This window comes from Bombus affinis, chromosome 3 (genome assembly GCF_024516045.1).
Source record: "Bombus affinis isolate iyBomAffi1 chromosome 3, iyBomAffi1.2, whole genome shotgun sequence".
NCBI lineage: Eukaryota > Metazoa > Arthropoda > Insecta > Hymenoptera > Apidae > Bombus > Bombus affinis.
Genome location: NC_066346.1, coordinates 15308518 through 15334068, shown reverse-complemented (window position 1 = coordinate 15334068; position 25551 = coordinate 15308518). Strand labels below are relative to the sequence as shown.

General features: G+C 41.1%; 2 protein-coding genes across 5 annotated transcripts in view; both read left to right on the top strand.

Moving 5' to 3' along the window:
- The first annotated feature begins 4820 nt into the window (after positions 1 to 4820).
- Positions 4821 to 25551, top strand: part of LOC126914752 (uncharacterized) — a 119571-nt gene continuing 98840 nt past the window's right edge. Inside the window, exon 1 of one of the 4 annotated variants that reach the window (XM_050719152.1) lies at positions 4821 to 5437. In XM_050719152.1, the coding sequence (XP_050575109.1) occupies positions 4876 to 5437 (562 nt within the window). In that variant the 5' untranslated portion in view covers positions 4821 to 4875. The remainder of the gene's footprint in view (positions 5438 to 25551) is intronic. The other 3 variants (XR_007709790.1, XM_050719153.1, XR_007709791.1) reach the window with 3 other exon arrangements.
- LOC126914806 (A disintegrin and metalloproteinase with thrombospondin motifs 3-like) overlaps positions 16586 to 25551 on the top strand; it is a 207860-nt gene continuing 198894 nt past the window's right edge. The window contains exons 1-2 of the mRNA XM_050719230.1: positions 16586 to 16697; positions 17353 to 17477. The gene's annotated coding sequence lies outside the window, so the exon portion shown is untranslated. The remainder of the gene's footprint in view (positions 16698 to 17352; positions 17478 to 25551) is intronic.

The window sequence follows — 25551 nt, the reverse complement described above, 5'->3', positions numbered from 1 at the left end:
TTCAATCGTTTCTCTCGCCTCTATACCAGCGAGCTCCCCTATTTCTTGTATTCCCACTCATTCCGGAGCACTAGAAACTTCACTTTCGTGCACGTTTCGGCCCGAATTCTTTAATTTACCCAGATATTTCGGTTATGCCTACAGAGCGACGTGCACGTGTCCGTTCTGCTTGCCGCCATCATTTGATCCCCCCAACAGCCGACTCAAACTACTCACTATGGAAAGCCTCCAGGAAACTCACGCGCCCCCCACAAATAATACCTCCAATCCGCCGTCCGCAGGGTGGATGGGCGCATAGCCCTATAGAAAAAGCCAACCTATTTGCCAAACACTTGACTGAAGTATTCCAACCCCATTCCTCCATAGCTGCAGCGGACGTCACCGAATACCTGCACACTCCCTTCCAAATGTCCCCTCCTATTGAACCCTTCACTTCTGCAGAGATCATAGAAGCAATCAGTCGCCTAAACCCCAAACTCACGACCTAATAGGAAATAAAGCAATCAAGGAACTTCCCATAAAAGGGATTGCACTCATCGCATCAATCTTTAACGCCATCCTCCGCCTTGAACACTTTCCTAAGGCGTGGAAAATCTCACTAATCACCCTCATCCCCAAACCCGGTAAACCAATATATGAAACCAGCTCCTATCGCCCAATCAGTCTTTTACCTGCCCTGTCTAAACTATTCGAGAGAATGCTCACGAATCGTCTCCTTCCACTCGTAGAAGAATTGAAAACACTCCCAGACCACCAATTCGGCTTCCGAAAACAACACTCAACAGTAGAGCAAATCCACCGCATAAGCCACATGATCAGCCAAACCCTTGAAAAGAAAAAATACTGCTCAGCCGCATTCCTAGACATCCAACAGGCATTCGATAAAGTATGGCATGAAGGGCTACTCTACAAGCTTAAAAAAATCCTACTCCACCCATACTACTCCATCTTAAAATCCTACCTAACCAACAGACAACTCATAGTTAAATGTCTAGACGCCACTTCCGCAACATTCCCAATAGAATCTGGCATACCAAAAGGTAGTTTCCTCGGACCCCTACTGTTATCCATCTACACTGCCGACTTACCCATATCAATCGAGGTAACAATAGCAACATTTGCCGACGACACAGCACTATTAGCTACCCACGCAGACCCGGCAATTGCCTCATCCACTCTCCAGCGAAGTCTCGACTCCATGGAAAAGTGGTTCCAAAAATGGGGTTTTAAAATAAACGAAAAAAAATCCTCCCGTGTAACCTTCACGCTCCGAAAACAAACCTGCCCCCAGGTCACCATTAACAACGCAATAATCCCAAGCAAGGACTCCGTAAGATACCTGGGCATGACCCTGGACAGGAGGCTAACTTGGAAAAAACATATCTCAGAAAAAACAAAGCAACTAAAGGAAAAACTAAGAAAATTCTGTTGGCTCACGGGCTGACGCTCCAAACTAAACATACAAAACAAAATAACCCTCTACAAGGCCGTACTAAAACCTGTCTGGACCTACGGAATCCAACTATGGGGAACAGCAAGTAACTCCAACATTGAAATACTCCAACGCTTCCAATCGAAAACGCTAAGATCCCTATTAAATGCACCCTGGTATGTTACCAACGAAACAATCCACCGTGACCTCAAGATACCTACAGTCAAAGATGAAATACACAAGTCCAGAAGCAGATATAACACAAGAGTCAACATCCACCACAACCCACTAGTCACCCAACTACTGGACACGACGGACCAGATCCGCAGACTAAAAAGAAAATACCCACTAGATTAAATCCTTAGTTCTACTAGAATCAACAATATAAAGCTATTATAATCCATGTCATTGTACCACGCCAAATTATGTTACTGAAAATTCTCAACGAGAATTGATTGTAAATATTCTAATAAATAAAAAAAAAAAAAAAAGAAAAAAAAACCTGCATTGATTGATTGTTGCGGCGATTACTAGCGGAAGGCAAGCGACTACTTGACCAATTGGCTTGCCGTTCTTTTCGTGAGTAGCGTTCTAAGTCGGCTGCTTTCTTTTCAGCTTCTTCAAGATTCAAGGGTTCAATGATTAATAATGTTCGGCCTATTTCGCGCCTGAATCCCTTTAGGTACACACGGACAATCTTCTTTGTAGTTTCTTCGATCATTAGCTTGCGTAGAAGTGGTTGTGGGTACTCGTTGGTTACTGCGTACAGTAAACGGTTGAGTATTCTTCTGAACCGAATATTAAAACTCTGCACTGATTCTTCCCGTCCCTGTCTCAACTCTTTTAATTGTTCCCGATATTCTTCCGAAGTCACTTGAGCTGCCACATTGTTCCTCAGTGCGTTGTACAGATCACTGTAGCACTCAATGGGGATGTTGTGGATACTTTGAGCTGCTTTTTTCTGCCTTTAATGCTTTTAGCAATAAATCTTGCTCCATGCAACGGTCTTTCATACTGCTCACTTCTTTGATAAATTCTTCCACACCTACATCATCGTCTCCGTTGAGCATTGGAATACAACGTATTGCATCCTTAACTCACAGGAAAGAGCGGGTGGAAAATAGCCTCTTTCTTCAACCTCGGGTTGTTCGGTGTCGATGTGCGCAGGTGGAATGACTGGAATCGTTAACCCGGTCGGTTCGCGTGCCCTAACCGTACTCCCGGTGCGATTAATCGCTGTCGATTCACTTTCGTTGCTTTCAGTAATGATGGAACCAGAATCATCGGTCGCAAGGGATCCGAACCCAGTCCGTAGCTCTGCGACGGTTCTCCTAATATTTTCGATTTCTGCTACCCAGCATCTATTTGTTTCGTCACTTTGCATAGACAAACGTAACATATCCTCTTGTAAACGGGCAATACTCTCTTGCTGTTTTTGAATGCTATCCAGTATTGTTCGCAACGTTGGATCCGTTGAGGTAGAAGTTTGAGATTCGTTTGTCTTAGACATCTTCCTGCTTTCGGGCGAAGATGAGTCTTGGCTACTGAAGCTAGATTTTCTTTCACGGTAACGTACGAAGGAATCCAGTTTACCTTCCTTTGTCACTTCACTCGGTTCGTGATAGTTACTTCGTTGTTGCGGATGACCGTAGTCCCAAATAATTCTATCTTCCGTAGATGATGAATGTCTTTTGGTTTCCGAACAAACACTTTTCACTATCCTGGCAGTAATCGCCAAAAATGTCACGTAAAATAAAAAGCAGGAGGTTCGAACGAAAAGAAAAAATTAAGATAACAAAAAAACAAGAGAATTTATTTCTGAATTTACACTGACTGCGATTTTGTTCTGAGCTCCAGCCGTGACTTTCCAAGACTGAAGCTCTTACAATTTGACTTTCGGTAACATCTGTTTCTTCTTTGTTTGTCATCCCTCAATATCCCCACTACCCTGTAGGCGTACGTGACCGTTGTCACACTTCTAGGACATTCGGTGGAAGGACCGTTAGGATACAGATGACTCATTAGGCACTTCGGCGATATACATTGTCGCCAAGGCCGCCACATCTCTATCTCCATCATCGGTCCATCGGATTTGAAGTATGCCGGTCGTGACAAGAGCAAGGTCGTTCAAGATGAAATCCTCGGCCCTTGTTAAATCGTCTCAGTCGGGGTCGAACAATGCGTTCGCCAGCATCCTCGTTTCTCGGTGATTGCACATAAAGCTGCCATTACTAGAACTTCAGTGGGCGGTAAGCGCTGGTGCTTTTTCCAGTCTCGCGTTCGCGCTTACTCTTACGCACAGTTCGCCGCTGCACTCGCGTGCGTTTGCAGCCGCGTTCATCCGTCCATGTGGCTGCCAGTCGTAGCACGAAGCTCGTTCATCGCGTTTACTCCACTTTTTCGTCGAAACCTTCTGTCCGGGGGTATGGCGATCGACCCGAGATCCGATCGATCGTCTTATCCTTCTGTCCTTTTCGCGAAAGTCGTTCGAATTTCTGTGACGCGCGCGTGGAAAATACTGGCGCGAATCTTCGAGTTAGTGAGAATCTTTGGCTCGAATTTGATGATTCGTTCGCGTGGGAATCGCACGGCGAGGCGTGCGATTGTCGCGATCGCTCTTATCGCTCGCTCCACTTACGTTCCGCTTCGTTCTACCGACTACTAGTTTGCTGCATTCCCGGTTACTTTACTGGTGGTGAATCGTTAATCGACGCGAGTTACCGCCGACGAGTTTGTTACGATACGCAAGTACAGTGGAAAAAGGAGTTTAGCGAAACAGTTTCGTAAAGCTAAACGATTGGACGAATCGAAAGGAATTGGAAGTCGTTCTAAGAATTCTGTTCGAAGACAGCTTTGAGAAGGCGAACGGCGATTGAAAAAAGAAGAAATTGAAAGACGTCGAAGGAAATCGAGAAACGTTCGAATTCAACGAGGCAGTTTCGTACGCCTAGAGAGGATGATCGAAGGAAATTGAGAAAGATTCGTCTGTAATTTAAGATTCTGTATCAATTTGGTATAAATAGGTCGAGCAAATATTCACGGTTAATCTTTTCGATAAAACACTACCTACAAAACCACTGCATTCTATGATTTCATTTCATCTCTGGTGTACCGTAGAATCGTTCCCTTTTCCATTATTTCGATCGATTAAACAACACCCTGTGTATTAAAACCAACGATTCACCTTCGTATTACTTCCGCGCGAGCTACGTGATGAAGCGCGAGACATTGAAAATGTTAGAACGCGAGAGTATCGTCGCATCCGCGTCTATATGACACGGCGTTTCGAAAGCGTTACGAACCGGCGAAATGAAATGAGAATATCGGGTCTGCGAATTAGCTGCTTTCATCGCGATAACTACGTCTGCGAGTGAACGAGCATGCCTGGCGAGTTTTGGGTAGCCAGAAAATCCTATTGAAATTTCGATCAAAGCGCGCGAGACATGACGCGATCGAAACTTCCCAGTTTTCTCCTCGCCACGTGGCTGCTCGGCACGATCGCTACTAAGTCGCGAATGAGCGACTTTCTGCAAAGCTTGCAGGAGTACGAGATCGTTTACCCTCGAGTGATCCCGAATGAGAGCGCGCGGAACAGAAAATCGACCCACGAATACCGAGAAACTTGGCGCGAGTATCTCCACCAAGAGCCGGTGTTCCTCGAGATCAGCAACTGGACCTTAAGGACCATGGCCAACGATCCATTGATACTGTCGTCGAATTTCACCGTGAATTGGGTGCGCCAGGGTAAAACCAAGTACGAGCGACGTAACGCCAAGGCGAACTGCGATCTTCGACAAGGCAGCTTGGAAGGAGACGCGAGTTCCTTCGTCGTCGTGACGATATGCGAAGAAGAAGTGTACGCCTTGATGTTGATCGGGCAGAGATCGTTCTTCGTTCAGCCGCTGACGAATGGCCAGCATGTGATGTTTCAGCCGAAAAACGAAAAGTGGTGGTCGATCAGGAATAATTCGAGCTTCGTGTCTGTGAATCCGGAAAATCCTGCAGGTGAGAAGGATCGTTATCGCGATGGCTTTTCATCTTTCGTTAGACGGTTGGATGTAGGTGATTGGTTGATCGATTTACCGACTTCCTTGCCAATTATGTTATAAGCTTCTTACTTTGCGATCCGCCGTTAATTGCTTCTTCTATTCTAAAATTGACTCTGATCGTGATACTGTAAGAACTGATAGCGTCGATATGATAATACCATACATAGAGTATGAGAGTAATCGTAGTACAAACGAATATATATATATTCGGTTTAATAAATTTAATTTAATAAATTTAAACCGTCAAACAGGAAGGGCTTAATCTGCAGGCAAAAAGAAGAAAAAGAAATAATCATTTACAAAGCGAACGACCATTAGCTAATTCCAATTTGAAAATATAGCTAAAGTCAAAGTCATTTTGAACAAATGTTTCCTGTACGCGTTACCGTTTGGCATGGACGAACGTCTCGGACGTTGATGTCCGTACATTTATATATATGTCGGATAGAAGTCAGGATTAAGGAGATGGGCGTTTAATGAATTTTCATTAGGGTTGGCCATTGCCGTGATACGATGGAGAGTTTATTAGCACAGACTTATTAACAAGATTAGGCACTCGTAGCACTAGTGATAATGACCTTAGGTTCGAAACGAATCCGCAGTCCACGGGACTCTTTTATTCTTTACTCGTAGGCAACGCCTAGGTGGTACTCTCAGTTAGCCCGCGAAGTAAGCACTCTATCGAAATGATATCTTAGTCGATGAAATCGTACTCGAAGCTCTCACGATGACACTGTCTAGGAAAAATTGCCCCACTCTCTAGCGACACCAGGTCTTTTATATTCGTGGAGACAAGTCTTCGTTCAGAGAGTGAGGGAAATTGCCGTTGTTGTTAATTAGTCAGTCTTTGGAAGTGTCCTTCACGGAAAAGACTGTTTGCCTATTTTCGTTAATCAAGGTTTAAGGTTTATGACGGCTCGATGTTTTGCGAATATGTCTCGACAACCGGCAATCGACCTACCCATAGAATAGGGTCTGCTTATGACGAGCCATGAGACAGAAACCGTTAGTATGCTTACTGTCAAGTGCCGTTACAACTATTTCTTTTTATGGAGGGCTATAGACTTTTTCATGACTTTGTTAGAAAAACGTTCGTCCCTTGACCGCGGCTACGTTCGGTGACTGGTTGTTACCTCGAACCCAAACTCATTCTCATAGATTGCAGGCAATTACAATCGGGCTGAAGGACGGTGATTGTTTAACTACGGCTATGGTGAAATCCAAACTACAATATTAGGGGTTTTTCCCCGGTTTCAACGGAAGGCTCCGGTGTCGGAGCCTTATATATATATGTCGGAGATGTCGGACATATATATATGTCGGAGATGAAAGAGCACCGGAGCCTTCTCCTCGGAACATTGGGAAGACACCTAGTACTGTAATTTAGATTTCACCATAGCCGTATTAAGAAAACCGTTGTCATTCGATCCGACTGTACTTATTCGAGATTTATGATAGTGAGCTCGGGCTCGAGGCGACAACCAGTCGCCGAACGTAGTCGCGGTCAAGGGGATGAACGTTTTGTTTAACCAAGGCAGGAAGTAACTCTATAACTCTCCTTAAAAGAAATGCTTGGGACAGGGTGCGATGGTAAATGTCTCAATGGTTTCTGTCCCGTGGCTCGCCACACGCAGACTATGCTTCGAGTAAGACGATTACCAGATGTTGATGCGTCTCCACAGTACATGTTCGGCTAGCCCGAGGACCTGCTATAAATCTTAAGATCTGTTTAACTAAGGTCCTTCAAACCGACAAACAGTCCTCGTTCCAACTACGAGAAAATAGGAGAAATCTATTTTTCTCACGAACGACGCTTCCTCTTCTCGAACTTTCTCTTAAGGGCGGCTAGCACCCTTCCCTAACCACCAACATGGAAATTGACCTATTAACAGTAACGCCAATTTCCCTCACTTTCCGAATGAAGGCTTTTCTCCACGAATCCGATGATTTCGTGCCCTTGGGCACACCCATCATAGTTTTCCTCGACAGCGTTACCGTGATGGAGAACCACTCTCCGGTACGATCTCAAAGACGATTCAAGTAACTCTCAGATACGTAGTGATTGCCTCGTGCATTAACATTGAGTACAACTTAGACGCTGAGGAAAAGTAGAGTCCGTCATCCCCTTGACCGCGGATTCGTTAGTGAGCCTAGGATCATTGTCATTAGCTTCTCGAGTACCTAATTATCCGATTACTTGTCCAATTCCATCATAGTCATATTTGCACTAGTAAATATCTCCTCTATTGCATAATGATCACGTCTAGCGCCAATAGGGATTCGTTTCACGCCCTCGACCCTAACTCAAATCTTAACGACGACCCGACATCAGAAGTGGGATCCGTGCCGATTATAACAGTGCTAGAACTTACGATCATCGTGCTCAAGTCGCAAGTCGTGCGCAATTCAGTCGCTAGTGCAAATCGAGTGTGAAACCTAACAATTATCGCTACCACGTTTTAACCCTTAAAATCGCGTGCTCCGACTCCGCTGCATGGGGCGCAGCTGCCAACCTGATTATGGAAGGAAACTATAATTTCAATAACGAGTGGCGAGTCGACTTCTACGTACTGGAAGCACCAACGGATAGATCAAGTCATCTGGGTGAGTCGTTTCCATTTTACTCCGATTCGGGAGCCGAGCGTTCACTAATTAAAGTGTCCGCGGCCTCGAGATTTTCTGGCAAAGGGATGACTGACATATTAGTAATGCGAGGAGTAGGGAATACCTGTATTAAACATACGCCTCCCATTTGTTCATTGTGTGTATTAATGATTTTTACATCGAAGATAATTTCTCATGTCCTTGCTGATAGTTATTTGAAATATGATGTCGCGATTAGTTGCGGAACTCTAAGTCTGGGTTTTGACGTAACATTACACAAAATAGCCTCGCTATGTGTAAAACAAAAATGATTGGTGTCTGTAATGAAACCACTGCAAACGAGATCGTCGTTAATGAAGTTGACGCTGATGTACATGGTAATAATAAAAGTCGATCAATTTCGCTTCTCGACAAATTCAAAGATTCATTCGTTACGGGTTTCCTACGTATTCGCGTAAATGCAGGCCGGTTAGAAATACGATTAACTGATCCTAACACCACCGTAGGAGGAAGTCCTTATAGACTTAGCGAGGAGGAGCGGAGAGCGGTACGTGAGAAAATAAGCGTTCTAATTAAAGCAAAGATTATAAGGCCTAGTAATTCGCCATTAGCGAGCCGTAACTCGTGAAGAAAAAAAAACGGCTCAGATAGATTACGAATGGATCCCCGAGATCCAAATCAAAGTATCGTCACGGATCGGTACCCTTTACTCCTTATTGCGGATCAAGTCGCGAGATTGCAAGAGGCGAGATATTTTATTAGCCTGGATATGGCCAGCGGGTTTCACCAAATTTCTATTTATCCTAATCCAACGGAGTTTACAGCGTTCGTTACCCCGACAGACAATGTGAGTAGATAACGATGCCGTTTGGACTGAAAAATTGCACCGTCCGTCTTTCGAAGGGTCATTCGCAAAGCCTTAGGTGACCTCGCTCATTCGTATGTTGTTATTTATTTCAATGACGCCCTAATTATTGCCAACTCGATAGATCAAGCTTTAGAAAGATTGAACACCGTATTAGATACCCTCGTAAAAGCCGAATTCTCTTTTAATTTTGCGAAACGTTCTTTTCTAAAGACATCGGTGCTCTATTTGCGATATGTAATTCATAACGGAGAAGTTTGTCCTAACCCGGGTAAAATACACACCTTAAGTTCTTCACCTGTGCCAACGACCGTTACACAGTTCAGGCAGTTCATAGGGTTAGCTCCGTACTTCCGAAAATTCATCCCTAAATTCTCACAGATGATGAAATCCCTGTATGCGCTCATCTCAGATAACAGAAATATAACTTGGACAGATAGACACGAGAAAATAAGACAACAGGTAGTTTCCGCCCTGACCGACGCGCCGGTGCTAACGATATTCAACCCCAATTACCCGATAGAACTACATACTGACGCTAGCTCGGAGAGTTACGGGGTGATTTTGACGCATCAAGCCGAAGGTAAGAACAAGGTAATAGGGTATTACAGTAAAAGAACCAGCCCCGCGGAGTCCAGATATCACTCCTATGATCACAATACATTAGCTATCGTAAACGCCGTAAAACATTTCTGTCACTATCTATAGGGACGGGAATTTCTTGTCGTCACGGATTGAAACTCGTTGAAAGCATCGAGTAATAAAGTACATTTAAATGACAGGGACCATAGGTGATGGGCTTACTTGCAGACTTTTATTTTTGACATTATGTATCGGGAAAGTAAATGGACGGCTCAGAAATTTCTTGTCGCGAAACCCCACAGGCGTTGACCCTATTAAATTCGACAAAATCAAAGAGAAAATAGTTGACTGGCCGAAATTTCGGAAGATTGGCTATTAGCGGGACAACGTTGTGATTCTCAAACCTTGGAAATCGTCAAGGGATTGCAAAACGATGGACTCGCGGAAGACATCGCGAATACATACGAATTACGGTTCGGTACTCTGCACCGTAGGATACAAAGAAAAGGCAGGATTCTCTGTGTACCTATAGTCCCAAGATGTTTTAGATAGTCTGTTATTAACCATGTGCACCAGTCAATTATGCACTTAGGTTGGGAGAAAACGCTGGAGAAACTATACGAGTATTACTGGTTCGAAGGGATGGCGAAGTACGTTCGCCGATTCATTGAGAACTGTCATGCTTGTCAAGTTTCGAAAGCTAGTTTAGGTAAGATACAAGCCGAACTGCATCCTATACCTAAGACCAGCATACCCTGGCATACGGTCCACATGGACATAACAGGCAAGTTGAGTGGTAAAAGCAATTCAAAGGAGTACGTCATTGTTTTGATCGACGTCTTCACTAAATTCGTATACCTGCATCATACTCGTAAGATAGATTCCCTTAACACCATTAAAGCGCTTAAATCCGCTATATTTTTATTCGGGAGTCCCTGCCGGATAATACCAGATCGGGGAAGATGTTTTAAGGGTAAAAGAATTTCGAGAATTCTGCGAAAGCAAACGAATTAAAGTTCACTTGATAGCGATCGGTGCTAGTAGAGCCAATGGGCAGGTAGAGCGTGTTATGGGTACATTGGAAAATATGTTCACGGTAGTAGAGACGACCGGGCGGCCGCGGCAAGACGCGATTGGGGAAATACAGTTGGCTTTGAATTGCACCACCAACCGCGTGACAAACTCGAGCTCATTAGAACTACTAATAGGTAGAACAGCAAGACTTCACGATCTGTTGTTACCCGATAACATCAAAAGTATCGATATCTCCAATATAAGACGACAGGCAATAAAGTGGATGGAAACTAGTGCTAGGTATGATGAGGATGGATTTGACAAAGCTAAAGCTTAAGCGGTCAGGTTTAACCTCGGTGATTTCGTATTACGCAAGAATGAGGAAAGAAATCAAACCAAACTAGATCCAAAATTTAGAGGTCCACTTGTAATAGCAGAAGTCTTGGAAGGGGACAGGAATATCCTAAAGACATTAGACGGTAAGCGATCGTACAAATACAGTCACGACAGGTTGAGGAAAATGCCAGATGGTCGCATCCCTACTGAGTTGGATGTCTGTAGTGAAGGCAATAACAGTGACCATGACGATATGAGCACTTCGACCTCGGAAGATCAGTAGCACTATGCCAGTAACACCCGGCAGAGCGAGTTCGCACGTGTTTCGGGGAAATAATGTGATAAAGTTCAGAGAGAACGTGTGATGTAGTTCACACGCTTTTTGTGGTAATAGTGTGATGAGGCTCAGTGAGAACATGCGATGTGACTCGCATGCATCTCGGGGCGACAGTATGATAAGGCTCAGTGAGAACATGCGATGTGATTCGCATGCATCTCGGGGTGACAGTATGATAAGGCTCAGTGAGAACATGCGGTGTGGTTCGCATGCATCTCGGGGCGACAGTATGATAAGGCTCAGTGAGAACATGCGGTGTGGTTCGTATGCATCTCGGGGCAACAATATGGTAAAACTCGGTGAAACCGTGGAACAAGGCTCTATGTGCTCACACGATCTAGAAGACCGAGATCCTTTGGAGTGCGAAATCGAAAATGGTCCATCATGCCGTTACGATCCGACTAATAACCTGCAGGATGCAACTATCACCTTGAATACTAACTATAACGCTACTAATTTTCATTATCTTATATTTCTTTGCTGCCAAACCCCCGAACAGGATTTGTTGCTACACTGGACCCTTGCCTTATTCGAACATCTAGTTGTGAATAATGTCAATTGTATCGAGTCTAATGTTAGGAAACTCAATATTTTAGTTACACACGAGGACGTGTGATAGTCAGAATGGCCGTGTCGGAGATGAAAGAATACTGGAACCTTCCCTTCGGAACTTTGGGAAGACTCCTAGTATTGTAATTTGGATTCCACCATAGCCGAATTAAGAAACTGTTGTCATTCGATTCGACTGTACTTATTTGAGATTTATGATAGTGAGCTCGGGCTCGAGGCGACAACCAGTCGCCGAACGTAGTCGCGGTCAAGGGATGAACGTTTTGTCTAACAAAGGCATGAAGTAACCCTATAGCTCTCCTTAAAAGAAATACTAAGGACGGGGCACGACGGTAAGCATTTCAACGATTTCTGTCCCGTGGCTCGCCACACGCAGACTCTATTCTTTGAGTAAGATGATTACCAGATGTCGACGCGTCTCCACAGTACATGTTCAGCTAGCCCGAGGACCTGCTATAAATCTTAAGATCTGTTTAACTAAAGTCCTTCAAACCGACAAACAGTCCTCGTTCCAACTACGAGAAAATAGGAGAAATCTATTTTTCTCACGAACGACGCTTCCTCTTCTCGAACTTTCTCTTAAGGGCGGCTAGCACCCTTCCCTAACCACCAACATGGAAATTGACCAATTAACAGTAACGCCAATTTCCCTCACTTTCCGAATGAAGGCTTTTCTCCACGAATCCGATGATTTCGTGCCCTTGGGCACACCCATCATAGTTTTCCTCGACAGCGTTACCGTGATGGAGAACCGCTCTCCGGTACGATCTCAAAGACGATTCAAGTAACTCTCAGATACGTAGTGATTGCCTCGTGCATTAACATTGAGTACAACTTAGACGCTGAGGAAAAGTAGAGTCCGTCATCCCCTTGACTGCGGATTCGTTAGTGAGCCTAGGATCATTGTCATTAGCTTCTCGAGTACCTAATTATCCGATTACTTGTCCAATTCCATCATAGTCATATTTGCACTAGTAAATATCTCCTCTATTGCATAATGATCACGTCTAGCGCCAATAGGGATTCGTTTCACGCCCTCGACCCTAACTCAAATCTTAACGACGACCCGACATATATATATGTCGGAGATGAAAGAACACCGGAACCTTCCCTTTGGAACTTTGGGAAGACCCCTAGTATTGTAATTTAGATTTCACCATAGCCGTATTAAGAAACTGTTGTCATTCGATCCGACTGTATTTATTTGAGATTTATGATGGTGAGCTCGGACTCGAGGCGACAATCAGTCGCCGAACGTAGCCGCGGTCAAAGGAATGAACGTTTTGTCTAACAAAGGCATGAAGTAATTCTATAGCTCTCCTTAAAAGAAATACTTGGGACAGGGCACGAGGGTAAACATTTCAACGATTTCTGTCCCGTGGCTCGCCACACGCAGACTTTGTCCTTCGGGTAAGATGATTGCCAGATGCCAACGCATCTTCACAGTATATGTTTAGCTGGGCGAGGACCCGCTACGAATATTAAGTTTCAATTATACAAAGTCTTTCAAATAGACAAATAGCCTGTGCTCCAACTACGGGAAGATAAGAGAAATCTATCCTTCCACGAACGACGCTTCCCGCTAGCAACTTTTCCCAAGGACAGCTAATATCTTTCTCTAACCACCAACATGGAAATTGACCAATTGACAGCAACGTCAATTTCCCTCACCCTTCGAACGAAGACTTTTCTCCGCGAATCCGATGATCTCGTGCCCTTAGGCACACCCATCATAGTTTTCTTCGACAGCGTCACCGCGACGGAGAGTCACTCTCTAGTGCGATCTCATCAGTAATCGACCTGTCTTTCGTATACGTAATAATTGCCCCTTTCTCTAACGTACAGTGTAACTTAGACGCTAACGAAGGGTAAAGTTCGTCATCCCGTTGACCGCGGATTCGTTATTGAGCCTAGGATCATTGTCATTTGCTTCTCGAGTATCTAATTATCGCGATTACTTGTCCAATTCCATCATAGTCATATTTGCACTAGTAAATATCTCCTCTATTGCATAATGATCACGTCTAGCGCCAATAGGGATTCGTTTCACGCCTTTAACCCTAACTCTAATCTTAACGCCAACCCGACATATATATGCATTTCTGATAATCATTTTCAACTCGCACAGGAAAGAAACATCACTGAGGCTACCGTGAATTAAATTCGCGTATCAAGTAACAGGATAGATACGATTCATACGAAGCTTTGCGTCGTTATTCGAGGTAGGAAAAGCTTTAGCAGTGATATCGAGAAAAGCGAAACTACGAAATCATCGCTGTCGTCGAGACAGAAATTGCTGCGAATATTGCGGAAAGCAGAGCGACGGTAAAGAGTATTACAGGAAAAAGTTGTTCGGAATATTAGCCTTGGCAAACATATTTCAAAGCCGTTGAATATGGCGAGATTGTCCGCTTTGTAAATATTTACCGAAAAACATGTCGTACGAAGCTGGGCAATAAACGCGTTTTTCCACAGTTACAAACAAGTATCGTACGTATGAAATAAGTAACGACGAATTTTCCATTTCACAGCACGCGACAATTGACCGTATTATCAGCGTTTCGTCAGAGTTTCAAGAACTGCGTTTTCTTTTCTGTATTTATGGTTTCGCAACTGTAAAACGGAAGGTTTATTCTGGAGATGCGAGTTCGCGTGAACAACTAGCGCAACGAGTAAAAACACGCGGTTTTTGCAACTCGATCGAATTGTTAGCAACTGTGTGTACGAGATCGTATTACTCCCATCGTTGATCGATGTCAGGCTTCTATCCGACCACACGGACAACGTTCTCCAACGAACAATCAAACATACCAGATAATAATTATTCATTGTATCATTATTGTAGCTATTAACGACACGGGCTTGTTGTCGCATGATGAAAAGCATGCAACTGCGCTGACACGATAATACAGCGAACTTTTGCACGCTGCGATGGAAAACGCGTCGTCACCTGTTTCGTACGAACGATACTCGTTTGTAATTCTGTAAAGAAACGTCCGTTGACGAACATTATATAAAGTTCTTCCTTCTTCTTCTTCTTCTTGTCTGTAAATCAACTCCTTACAATTTGACGGTTTAAATTTGGCACACCCCGTATATACAGGATGCAACGGAACAACGTCTGAAAGCGAGAACAACGCGAATCCTTGTGGAAAAATGAAGAAAAAGTATAGGATAAAACGTTCTCATTTTCGACTTGGAGAATCGAGTCTGAAAATTTATCAAGTATACTCGAACTGTATCTGAATATCGGTTCGAATAATAAATTTATTTAATTATATAATTAATTTATTACAAAGGAAATACAATCTGGATGTGAATGTTAAATGGAAACAAATTTTGCTAAGTTGAAAATCGATCGTATCGTAATTACCACGACTCGTTGTTTACAGATTAAAAATCTGTTTTACGAATACGAGGAGCTATATATCTACTATTATTAATCAATTTTTATGAAAAATTTCGTACGATGCGCGGATAAATTCTAATTTGATAAATTGTTGGAAACGTGGAAAATTGAATGCAATAAAATTACGTGGCACGGTTTACACGGTTGCAACTTTATGACCCACTTAGGTCAAGTAGCAATGAAATTTATTGCATATATCGGAAATTCAAGGCACGTAATTGGCAGTTTATAAACAAATTATTTGTTCTCTTAATTAAATTGCCCGCGTCGAAAGCTGTGAAACGTTTTTGTATCGAAATCGAAGAATCCAACATCGCGATCCTATGAATCGAAGAATGCGACGTAAATGTTCGAAGTATGGTTGAGAAACGATAGAAAATTCCAAGTGTTACGCTGTATTTCTCGTTCGATTTAAATCGAAATTTTAATGAGGAACAGCGCCGATTGATATTTAAAAGTGAAACGGTTAAGAGCAACGATACAGGTTTTGTTAAAAGCAATTGGTCTACTTACCTCGCTGTTTAAACGGGTTTGTTTGACGTTACTTTAATCAATTTCCATTGACACTTTTATAGATAGCATTCTTTTTTACGGATGGAAAGCCGTCTGATGGAAATTTGTCTGAAATGTCCGTCGTAAAATTGCATTTTCGCGGGCAACAGAAAACAATGGAATTTTGTACAAAAGCGCAATACTTTAATTAGCGCAAAATTCCATTTTCCCCGCTGGGAAATTGAATTTTCTATTAAAGCGTGATACGTTTAATCAGCGGTGGCGTAATTTCAACAAACTAACAACTGGAATATTGACTTGTCACAATTTTGTGACACCGTATATGTCGTTGATACGTTCCAGTCTGGTCGTATTTACAATTTCAGAAATTTTGCAACTATTTTTTCATTTTATCCGTAACGAGAATAGCGAAGATAAGACAGGCAAACGTGGTAAAACGTTGATAATTCGGTTACAGGGAAATCGAATAAATTTGAAGTTGAAGAAAGTAAGAGAAAGTCGAAACGAAGCAAACGCGATTCCTTAAGCCACGATGTTCAGGGATTTTATAATCTTTCCGGTGACGTCTTCGACGTGGAATACCCAGAAGCTGAGAAATTGATTCTGTACGATGAAAAAGACGATGTCTCCACAGAATACAACGATACAATAGTGGAAGAATTATCGATCGACGTAAATCCTGTTGAGAAATGCTCAGTTGGTATGACCGCTAGTTACTAAAAGGTTACTAGGGTTATGTTGGTACGACTCCTAACGACGCTCTTTTGCCATAGGAGTCGACCACGCCTTAATTGCTAAGACGCATTGGGAGAGTTTAGACGTTTGCTGTGTGATTTGGTGTTTTGTATAAGAGAGAAAATAAAAGGTGTGATAACCAATCCGAGTGGATCCGAGATTGATTATCAACCCCAACCTATATAAAATAACAAATCCCGAGGAAATTGGATACTTCTCTGGTCCTAAATGGCAAAGGAACAGATTATCAAGTAAGTCAAATATTTTTCCAAATGCCATTCTTGTACAATCGTTGCTTTTCTACTTACCACGTACAATATAGCGGTTAATAAATTAACGAATCATCGAATATTACTGAAAGAAAGAAATTGTACTGATATTCCAATCTATCGTGTACAAAAGTAATAATAACAGCATGTAATATAAGAATAGCTTATCTTCAGCCTTAAAAGGAACTCGGTTTACAATTATTCTCCCTATTGCGTTCCACTCTCGCTTGATCTTCTACACGTTCATCTATATTTCGCTGTTTTTAATTTATTTTATTATTCCCTGTCTATTACACATATGTATATTGTCCATTGCACGAATCTTTATCTATCTTGCCTAATTTAATGTAAAAAAATAGAAAAATAGAAATATTTGCTGGAGGAATACGTTTACCAAAATTTGTCAAGAATTTTAAAGAAATTTGCAGGATGAAATTCACGGTGATACCGAATTGATATTTTTGAAATTATACTTTTGAAATAATTATTTATATCATAATAATTATTCCACGAATACTTGCTCGTAGATATTAATTTATGCTTTTAATAATCATGCGTTTAAGCTATCAAGTCGAGTCGAGTAGACTTTCTAATTTCGTGGAAGATAAGTCGATTTCTAAGATAAGTCATTTCATAGAGAAAAGACCAGCTGCTAAGGATTCGCCGCCACGATGGCTAGAGCTTGGAATAGCTGCTGATTACTCCGTGGTAGATTTTCATGGAATTCGAGTACAGCAATATATCTTGGCTCTTTTAAACATCGTAAGTAATACCAAACGAAATTCTGTTATTATACTTAGATATAGAATACCTCCTCCTACATATGTACGCAAGCAACCGGGAAACATAGGGCAGAGTTATGCGTATCTCTGTATTTTCAAGATACGCTACTTGCTTTCAAACATCTCGATCGTATATTCGGATGGAAGCTCTGTATTTTCTGTTTACACTGTTCAAAGCTTGCACGTATCTTTTAAAAAGTTCAGCGAATAATTTATCCGTAATGGAATTTTGTAATCGATTAATTTCAGCCATTCGGTAATTGGTTTTCCAATGCTGTTGAGATTAATAACGTACATTTCCTAAGATAAATATAACGAATAAAATTAATTTTTTAGGAAAATTATATAAGATACGATGTATTTACGAGAGTTTTGAATAATAATTTATTTGTAAGGCTGTAATACTGTTTTAACGCCTGTTACATTTTCGTACGTATTTTAATCCTAGGTCAGTGCAATTTACATGGACCCATCGCTCGAATCCAACATGATTCTAGTGATCGTACGAATGATTTTATACGCGGAAAAACGAGACGTTATGGTAAGCGATTTCCATTAAATTAAATCATTTAACTAAAGTAGTAACTATCTGAGATACGCCTATGCGAGTGTCAATTATTTTATTTTCTACTTATCTGTACAGTGTATGGTATATAAATTATATAGGTCAAAATATCTGCGCATGACGTTCTAGATCGATAAAATGCAACGAGTTCCATTCTGTTAAATTGGACAACCGTGAACGATCCCTTGAAAACAAATTTCCAAACAAACAATTTTCACGGATCATTGACAAACCTCGCATTTATCGTGTATCCGAAATATCTGTATAATCGACTATTAAACCTTTTTCATCTCTTAAGAATCTTAATTTAATGTTATAGACCTATGATAATATCATTGATATACGACACTTGCGATTCCTTTTACTTTTCTTTTTCTGCTATTCTTCTCTGCTGTTGAATCAACATTTCAACATTTTTCAGGAAGATTAAAATACTAATAGCGTTACAAGTTACATTTGATTACAATCAACAACACGATTACTTGCACATATATTTATTATCATTGACGAATATTTATATATAGTATATAATGCATGATGTAATAATAAATATAATATATTCGTAATATTTGCTAGCTTTTATTAAGAAAATATTAAACGTTGTCGTAGGTCCGCCGTGGCGATGCCAGACGATCTCTCGAGAACGTGAACAAATGGAACAGAATGATGATGTCCTCGAAGGACGTAAATCACGATGTTGCTGTATGGTTGACGCGATTAGATATAGGAGGTCCTTCCGGTTACGCACCTGTGTCAGGAGTATGCTATCCCGCGAGATCGTGCGCGTTAAATCGAGACGAAGGCTTGACCAGCACCTTTATCATCGCTCACGAAGTAGCACACATGTGAGTGTCCCACATGTTGGGATATCGTTGGCAAACTGAAATATTTATAACTGGCCTGGGTATTTACGCAGAGACCGTGTGCTATTTATTTATGCAAATACGTACTTTTACGAGAATAATTTGAAAAATGAAATCTCCATAGGAGAACTTATTATCTTTACCGAATATCACAACGAGTACTGTACTTTGAATCTGCCATAGATTTTTGCGTATTATGTGCGTTCTTGCATTCCTCCTTTCACCTACGATGGCTCTTAAACAAGAAACGATATCGTAACGAGAAATACAACTTAGCTGAGCGTCCACTTTGGTTCCACTAGTGTTGTCCCATACGACTTTGTGTTTGACCTCGCTATTAGGGGACTTTTTACCCAACGTTTCCTTCATCGCCTTCACTACCTTCGATTTATCGAACTTGAGACTTAAACTGGCCGTTACTAAATCTTTCGGCTTCTTCGACATCGGTTGGTGTCTCTTCGTGAACCAATTCGACGATGCCATAAAGGTCGAAATAGCGGCTTTCGAGGATCCGCTAAGCTTACTTTTAGCTCCGTGCAATCTCGACACGTCGAAGCTATTGGAACGGAAGCTCTTCGATCGACTTCCTTTCTGTTCGGTCGTTTTTCCGGGCCAGTTTGATTTGCTATCGTCCCGGGAACTCGGCGCTTCCTCGCCGCATCCGTTGATTTCCATCGCGGAAGACGCTAACGAGCTTACGATCGATATCAGATCCGTATTAGAGCAGACAATGCCCGCAGCACCGGAAACGGATGCACTCGCGGCTCTTGGCAGTTCCGAGACGCGCTTTCGGAGAGAAGACGTCGGCGAAACCGACGGAGTAGGCATTTCAGAGAATCGTTGTTTCGGCTGTTGAGTGTAACGTTGAGCGGAACTGTTACCCTCCAGCGGCTGTATTTCGTACACTTGCTCCGTCGACGTCCTGTACATCCTTAAGCGCACCTGGCAAACGGATTGCTTTTATTCGAAAGACAGTTTCTTTTTTATCATAATTCGTGCGTTATGATACATGTTTCGATGATTGAGCCGTTAAGCGTGACAAAGCGATGGAATTGTTTTGTACAGAAATTCTGGTTCTAAAATTATGTTAGGGATTCTAGGGCGTAATAACATCTTGGAACGCAAAGTTATCGATGTGTCGATGAAAGTTAAGCGAGCTTTATCGAAGCACACGTTCGAGTCTTTGGGCGATTGCTAGGAATACGCGTAATGTTCTTTTCTGTGAGCTGAAAAGTTGAACGACTATAAAAGGCGTTTGTAGAGGATTTGAAAGCGGAAGAAGAGGCAGATTATTTAATACATAATATCTTCCTTTATAATATATCTAATATCCTAATAATTAGATGAACGTAATACAAATGTTTAGAATCAGAAATTATCTGTTTATATAGAGATCTGTTTGATGCAAGATCTAAAATCAATCAAATCGGATTGTATGGATTGTGTATTTGTCTGTGTTAATCCTTTGACGTCGATACCAACGATGTATATAGCGAATGGCGGTTATCAGCCAAGATTATGAGCACGTACGCAAACAGACTATAATATTTTGCAAGTATGAAATGTCTTGGTATGGTACGCTTTAATCTATCCATCCAAGTCAAAATAAGTATAAAAATCGCGTGGCAATCAACATATTAAAAAAAAAAAAAAAAAAGGAGAAACAGATGCTTCTATTTATATTCATATTAAAATGATACATATTTGTAATTTTCTGGTAAACTATATCGGTACTCGCATGAAAGTAGATATAGTCATTGAGATTGTGGCACTTTAAATCTCAAATTTAATTCTTCAACACGTTGAGTGTTTAGGTGTTTAGGTGTTTAGGTGTTTAGGTGTTTAGGTACGCAAATAGACTAGAATATTTTGCAAGAATGAAATGTCTTGGTATGGTACGCTTTAATCTATCTATCCAAGTCAAAATAAGTATAAAAATCGCGTGGCAATCAACATGTTAAAAAAAAAAAAAAAAAAAAAGAAAAAGAAAAGGAGAAACAGATGCTTCTGATTGTTTAGTGCATTTTCATAAAATCTTCTAAATGTTTAAATCTCATAGAATAAAAGGGAGAGCATACGTTTGAGTATTACATCAACTTTAGTTCATACATGTAACAACATATTATTCTGCACGTAACAGTTACATTTAATGAAACATTTATTTATCCAGTAAATCCATATTCTCTATTAAACGTTCGTTTATTAATAAAACTGCCATAATCGTCCACGCATTGTTCGCTTCCTTAATTATTTTTCAAAGTATAACGATAATCAATGATGCAACAGAAATATCACGTAACATCCCAACAATCTTACATGAGATTTTAGCTGTTTTTACTAAACAAATTAAGTCATTATTAAAATAAGTCATTATAATAATATATATATGTCGGAGATGACAGAACACCGGAACCTTCCCTTTGGAACTTTGGGAAGACCCCTAGTATTGAAATTTAGATTTCACCATAGCCGTATTAAGAAACTGTTGTCATTCGATCCGACTGTATTTATTTGAGATTTATGATAGTGAGCTCGAGCTCGAGACGACAATCAGTCGCCGAACGTAGCCGCGGTCAAAGGGATGATCGTTTTGTCTAACAAAGGCATGAATTAATTCTATAGCTCTTCTTAAAAGAAATACTTGGGACAGGGCACGACGGTAAACGTTTCAATGGTTTCTGCCCCGTGGCTCGCCACACGCAGACTTTGTCCTTCGGGTAAGATGATTGCCAGATGCCAACGCATCTTCACAGTATATGTTTAGCTGGGCGAGGACCCGCTACGAATATTAAGTTTCAATTATACAAAGTCTTTCAAATAGACAAATAGCCTGTGCTCCAACTACGGGAAGATAAGAGAAATCTATCCTTCCACGAACGACGCTTCCCGCTAGCAACTTTTCCCAAGGACAGCTAATATCTTTCTCTAACCACCAACATGGAAATTGACCAATTAACAGCAACGTCAATTTCCCTCACCCTTCGAACGAAGACTTTTCTCCGCGAATCCGATGATCTCGTGCCCTTAGGCACACCCATCATAGTATTCTTCGACAGCGTCACCGCGACGGAGAGTCACTCTCTAGTGCGATCTCATCAGTAATCGACCTGTCTTTCGTATACGTAATAATTGCCCCTTTCTCTAACGTACAGTGTAACTTAGACGCTAACGAAGGGTAAAGTTCGTCATCCCGTTGACCGCGGATTCGTTATTGAGCCTAGGATCATTGTCATTAGCTTCTCGAGTATTTAATTATCGCGATTACTTGTCCAATTCCATCATTGTCATATTTGCACTAGTAAATATCTCCTCTATTGCACAATGATCACGTCTAGCGCCAATAGGGATTCGTTTCACGCCTTTAACCCTAACTCTAATCTTAACGCCAACCCGACATATATATATGTCGGATTGAAGTCAGGATTATGGAGATGGGCGTTTAATGAATTTTCATTAGAATTAGCCATTGTCGTGATACAATGGAGAGTTTATTAGCACGGGCTTATTAACAAGATTAAGCACTCGTAGCACTAGTGATAATGACCTTAGGTTCGAAACGAATCCGCGGTCACGGGATGGTAAACGTATGTTCTCGCACAGTTCAAGTCTAACTCTTTGTTAACTAGATGTGAGGTATTCACTGGTTGTAAGGTGGCACTGTCATTCGTCTATGAGATCGTACGAAAGACTGAATCTCCGTCTCGACGATGCCGTCGAGGAGAACTATAATGGGTGTGTCTAAGGACATGAGATCCTCGGATTCGTCAACGAAAGCTTTCGTTCCAAAGGCGAGGGAAATTAGCGCTGTTGCTAATTGGTCGATCTCCATATCGGCGTTTTGAAAGAGATGCTGGCCGCCCTTGAGGGGAGGTTGTTGACGGGGGGCAACGCTCGTGGAAGATAGGTTTCTCCTATCTTCCCGTAGTTGCAACAAAGTCTATTTGACGGACTTCGCTTGACTAAATCTTAAGATCTATAGCGGGTCCTCACGTTAGCTAAACATACGCCACAAAGGCATGCCGACACCCGGCGATCATCTTACCCGGAGGACAAAATCTGCGTGTGGCGGGCCGCGGGATAGAAACTATTGAAGTATTTACTGCCACGTATCGCTACGACTATTTCTTTTAAGGAGAGGTATAGAGTTACTCTGTGCCTTTGTTAGATAAAACGTTCATCCCTTTGACCGCGGCTACGTTCGGCGACTGATTGTCGCCTCGAGCCCAAGCTCATGATCATAAATCTCGAATAATCGGAGCGGCATTTGTTTAATCTAAGTTACAGAGTTGCGGTATTCCCGCGAATCCAAGGAGGAGTTCCGATGTTCTTTCATCTCCGACATATATATATATATATATAGAGGTTGCAAGGCATTTATTGCAAACATATGCTTAACGAAAAATTAGTATACAACATTAGTAGTAGTCTCAAACATACAATTAATCGCAGTAAATGTCCTGCGACTCTTACATACATTGTCATACTCGTTTGAAATTGTAATAATACGTTAATCTTGTCACAGTATCGATAGGATATCAAGATATTCTTAATAATATGTCCACAAGGAGTTTGCAGGGATATTCAAATATTTTCGCGAACCACTGTAATTTAGCACAAGAGCAGAAAATTCCAGATTTTTTAGTTCTCGATCAGAGTGAATGTTTATACAAGTAACATTCGCTATCTGTGTCCATATTTACCGAACATTTCTATTAAACCTGCGCCAAGCTCGTAGAATGCCTCAGGTCGTATATGAGATGTCAGTTTTATCAAACGAAACGGGACCAGCTAATGTTTAATCTCGTAAACTGAAGTTGCCAGCAGAAAAGTACGACTCTATATAGTAATTGGTGAAGACCGTGAAACGCGAAAAATGAGAAAGAATCAAAAGGCGGGGGATATGACGAATCATGGCAATCCATTTTATTTTTTGCAGCCATCGATTAACAGCCAACGTTTAATTTCATTTTTTTCGCAAAACTCAATTAGAATCGTCGCGACAATCGCTAGAAACCGCAGGCAAATCTGCCAACGTATCGATCGTAGCGGACGCCAATCCCTCTGCGTTAAATGAAATAACGAAATTCAAGATGTAAATTTCACGAAACTTTTCCTCTCGGATTTGTTCGCCAGTTGATGCTTCAAATACTACAGAATATAGCTATTTGCTTTTTGCTGGAAAGCTGAGCGCTATTTCGCTTAAACGTGAAACAGCGAGAATTTAAGTATTTCAAAGACACTGTCTATGGAAATCGCTGAAAATTCCAGCCATTTAATTTCACACTGACCTACTCCTGTTTTTTTAAATACTTTAGGAGAGGGCGCTACTCGTTACCATTTTATATAGCCATGAAGCGTTTAATCTTCGAAGGAGGATAATCTTAACAAGATACATCTCGGGGTCGATATTATCGGAGATGAATAAAAGTTTTTCGATTCTTCATATTTGATTTTTTAAGTAGAACTTTCCGTTGATCCTGGCTTGAATCTTCTTCTTTTTCGTGCACCCAAATGCTTATTATTAGATGAGAGCGATAGGAAGGTTTTTCGTGTTTCGCAACATTAAAGACAACAGGAAACGAGCTAATAAAATTGAAGTCACTTAGCCCTTAATATATTTAATATGAGTAATTTTTTAAATATAGCCATCTATTAGCGTGCGTTTGAACTTTGCGTTTTTCTTTTTCGCGCACCTGAACGTTTTTTATTAGACTGAGTGGGACACGTACCTAGGAAGCTTTCCGTGCTTCGCAACTTCAAAGTAAACAAAGGACATTTGACAAAGTCAACAAGCGACGAGTTAATAAAATTGAAGTTAAGATAGACAGAAAGATAATACGTATGTAGTACCTCTGTGGAAGATAATATAAAATGGAAACGTATTTGACGCAACAGAAATATCTTTCTGCAAATATAGGAGACGAGGAATCAATTTAGCAAAATAATTAAATAAAGTTATTGAGTCGCGAATTACACGCATGTAATACCAGATAAAATAACTTTAACTTAATAATCTTTGTTTCTTATATTCTCGTGAATAATAATTCTTTAATCGATAGTTCCATGGATATTTAGAATAATATCTACAAATTATTTAGAAATGCATAAAAATCCACGGTTTGTTTAATCGTATAGATACATACATAGATAGGTTGAAGGTTTATTTTGAAAATTCATTAGAAACCTAAGAAGTGAATTTATGAACTGCACAGGCGGATAAGTTTGAACGCGAGGAAGAGTGTGGTTCTTGAGTTCGATGATTTTTCCAAGTAACAGTCTTAATTCACGTGCGAATGTTAAATTGGAAATCTTTTAAGCTTTACGCAAATTATACACACGGTTTACACAATAAATATTTATAGAGGTGAAAATGATCTTTAAAACAATCCTTCGTATTAAAACCAAATATTTGAGTAATTCTTAAGGCGAAGATCGCGTATACAAACATTGAATATATTACATAGAGGAAACGTTGCAGAGTAACGTAAAATAATGTTCGTGATACAATTAAAGGCCGCGCTTAAACTAACAGTTCGATCGGGAAAATTCATTACCTTTTAAAAATTCAAATCCAATTAAACAGAATCCAACGAAATTGAATTTCCGCTTAAAAATCTTGTACAAGC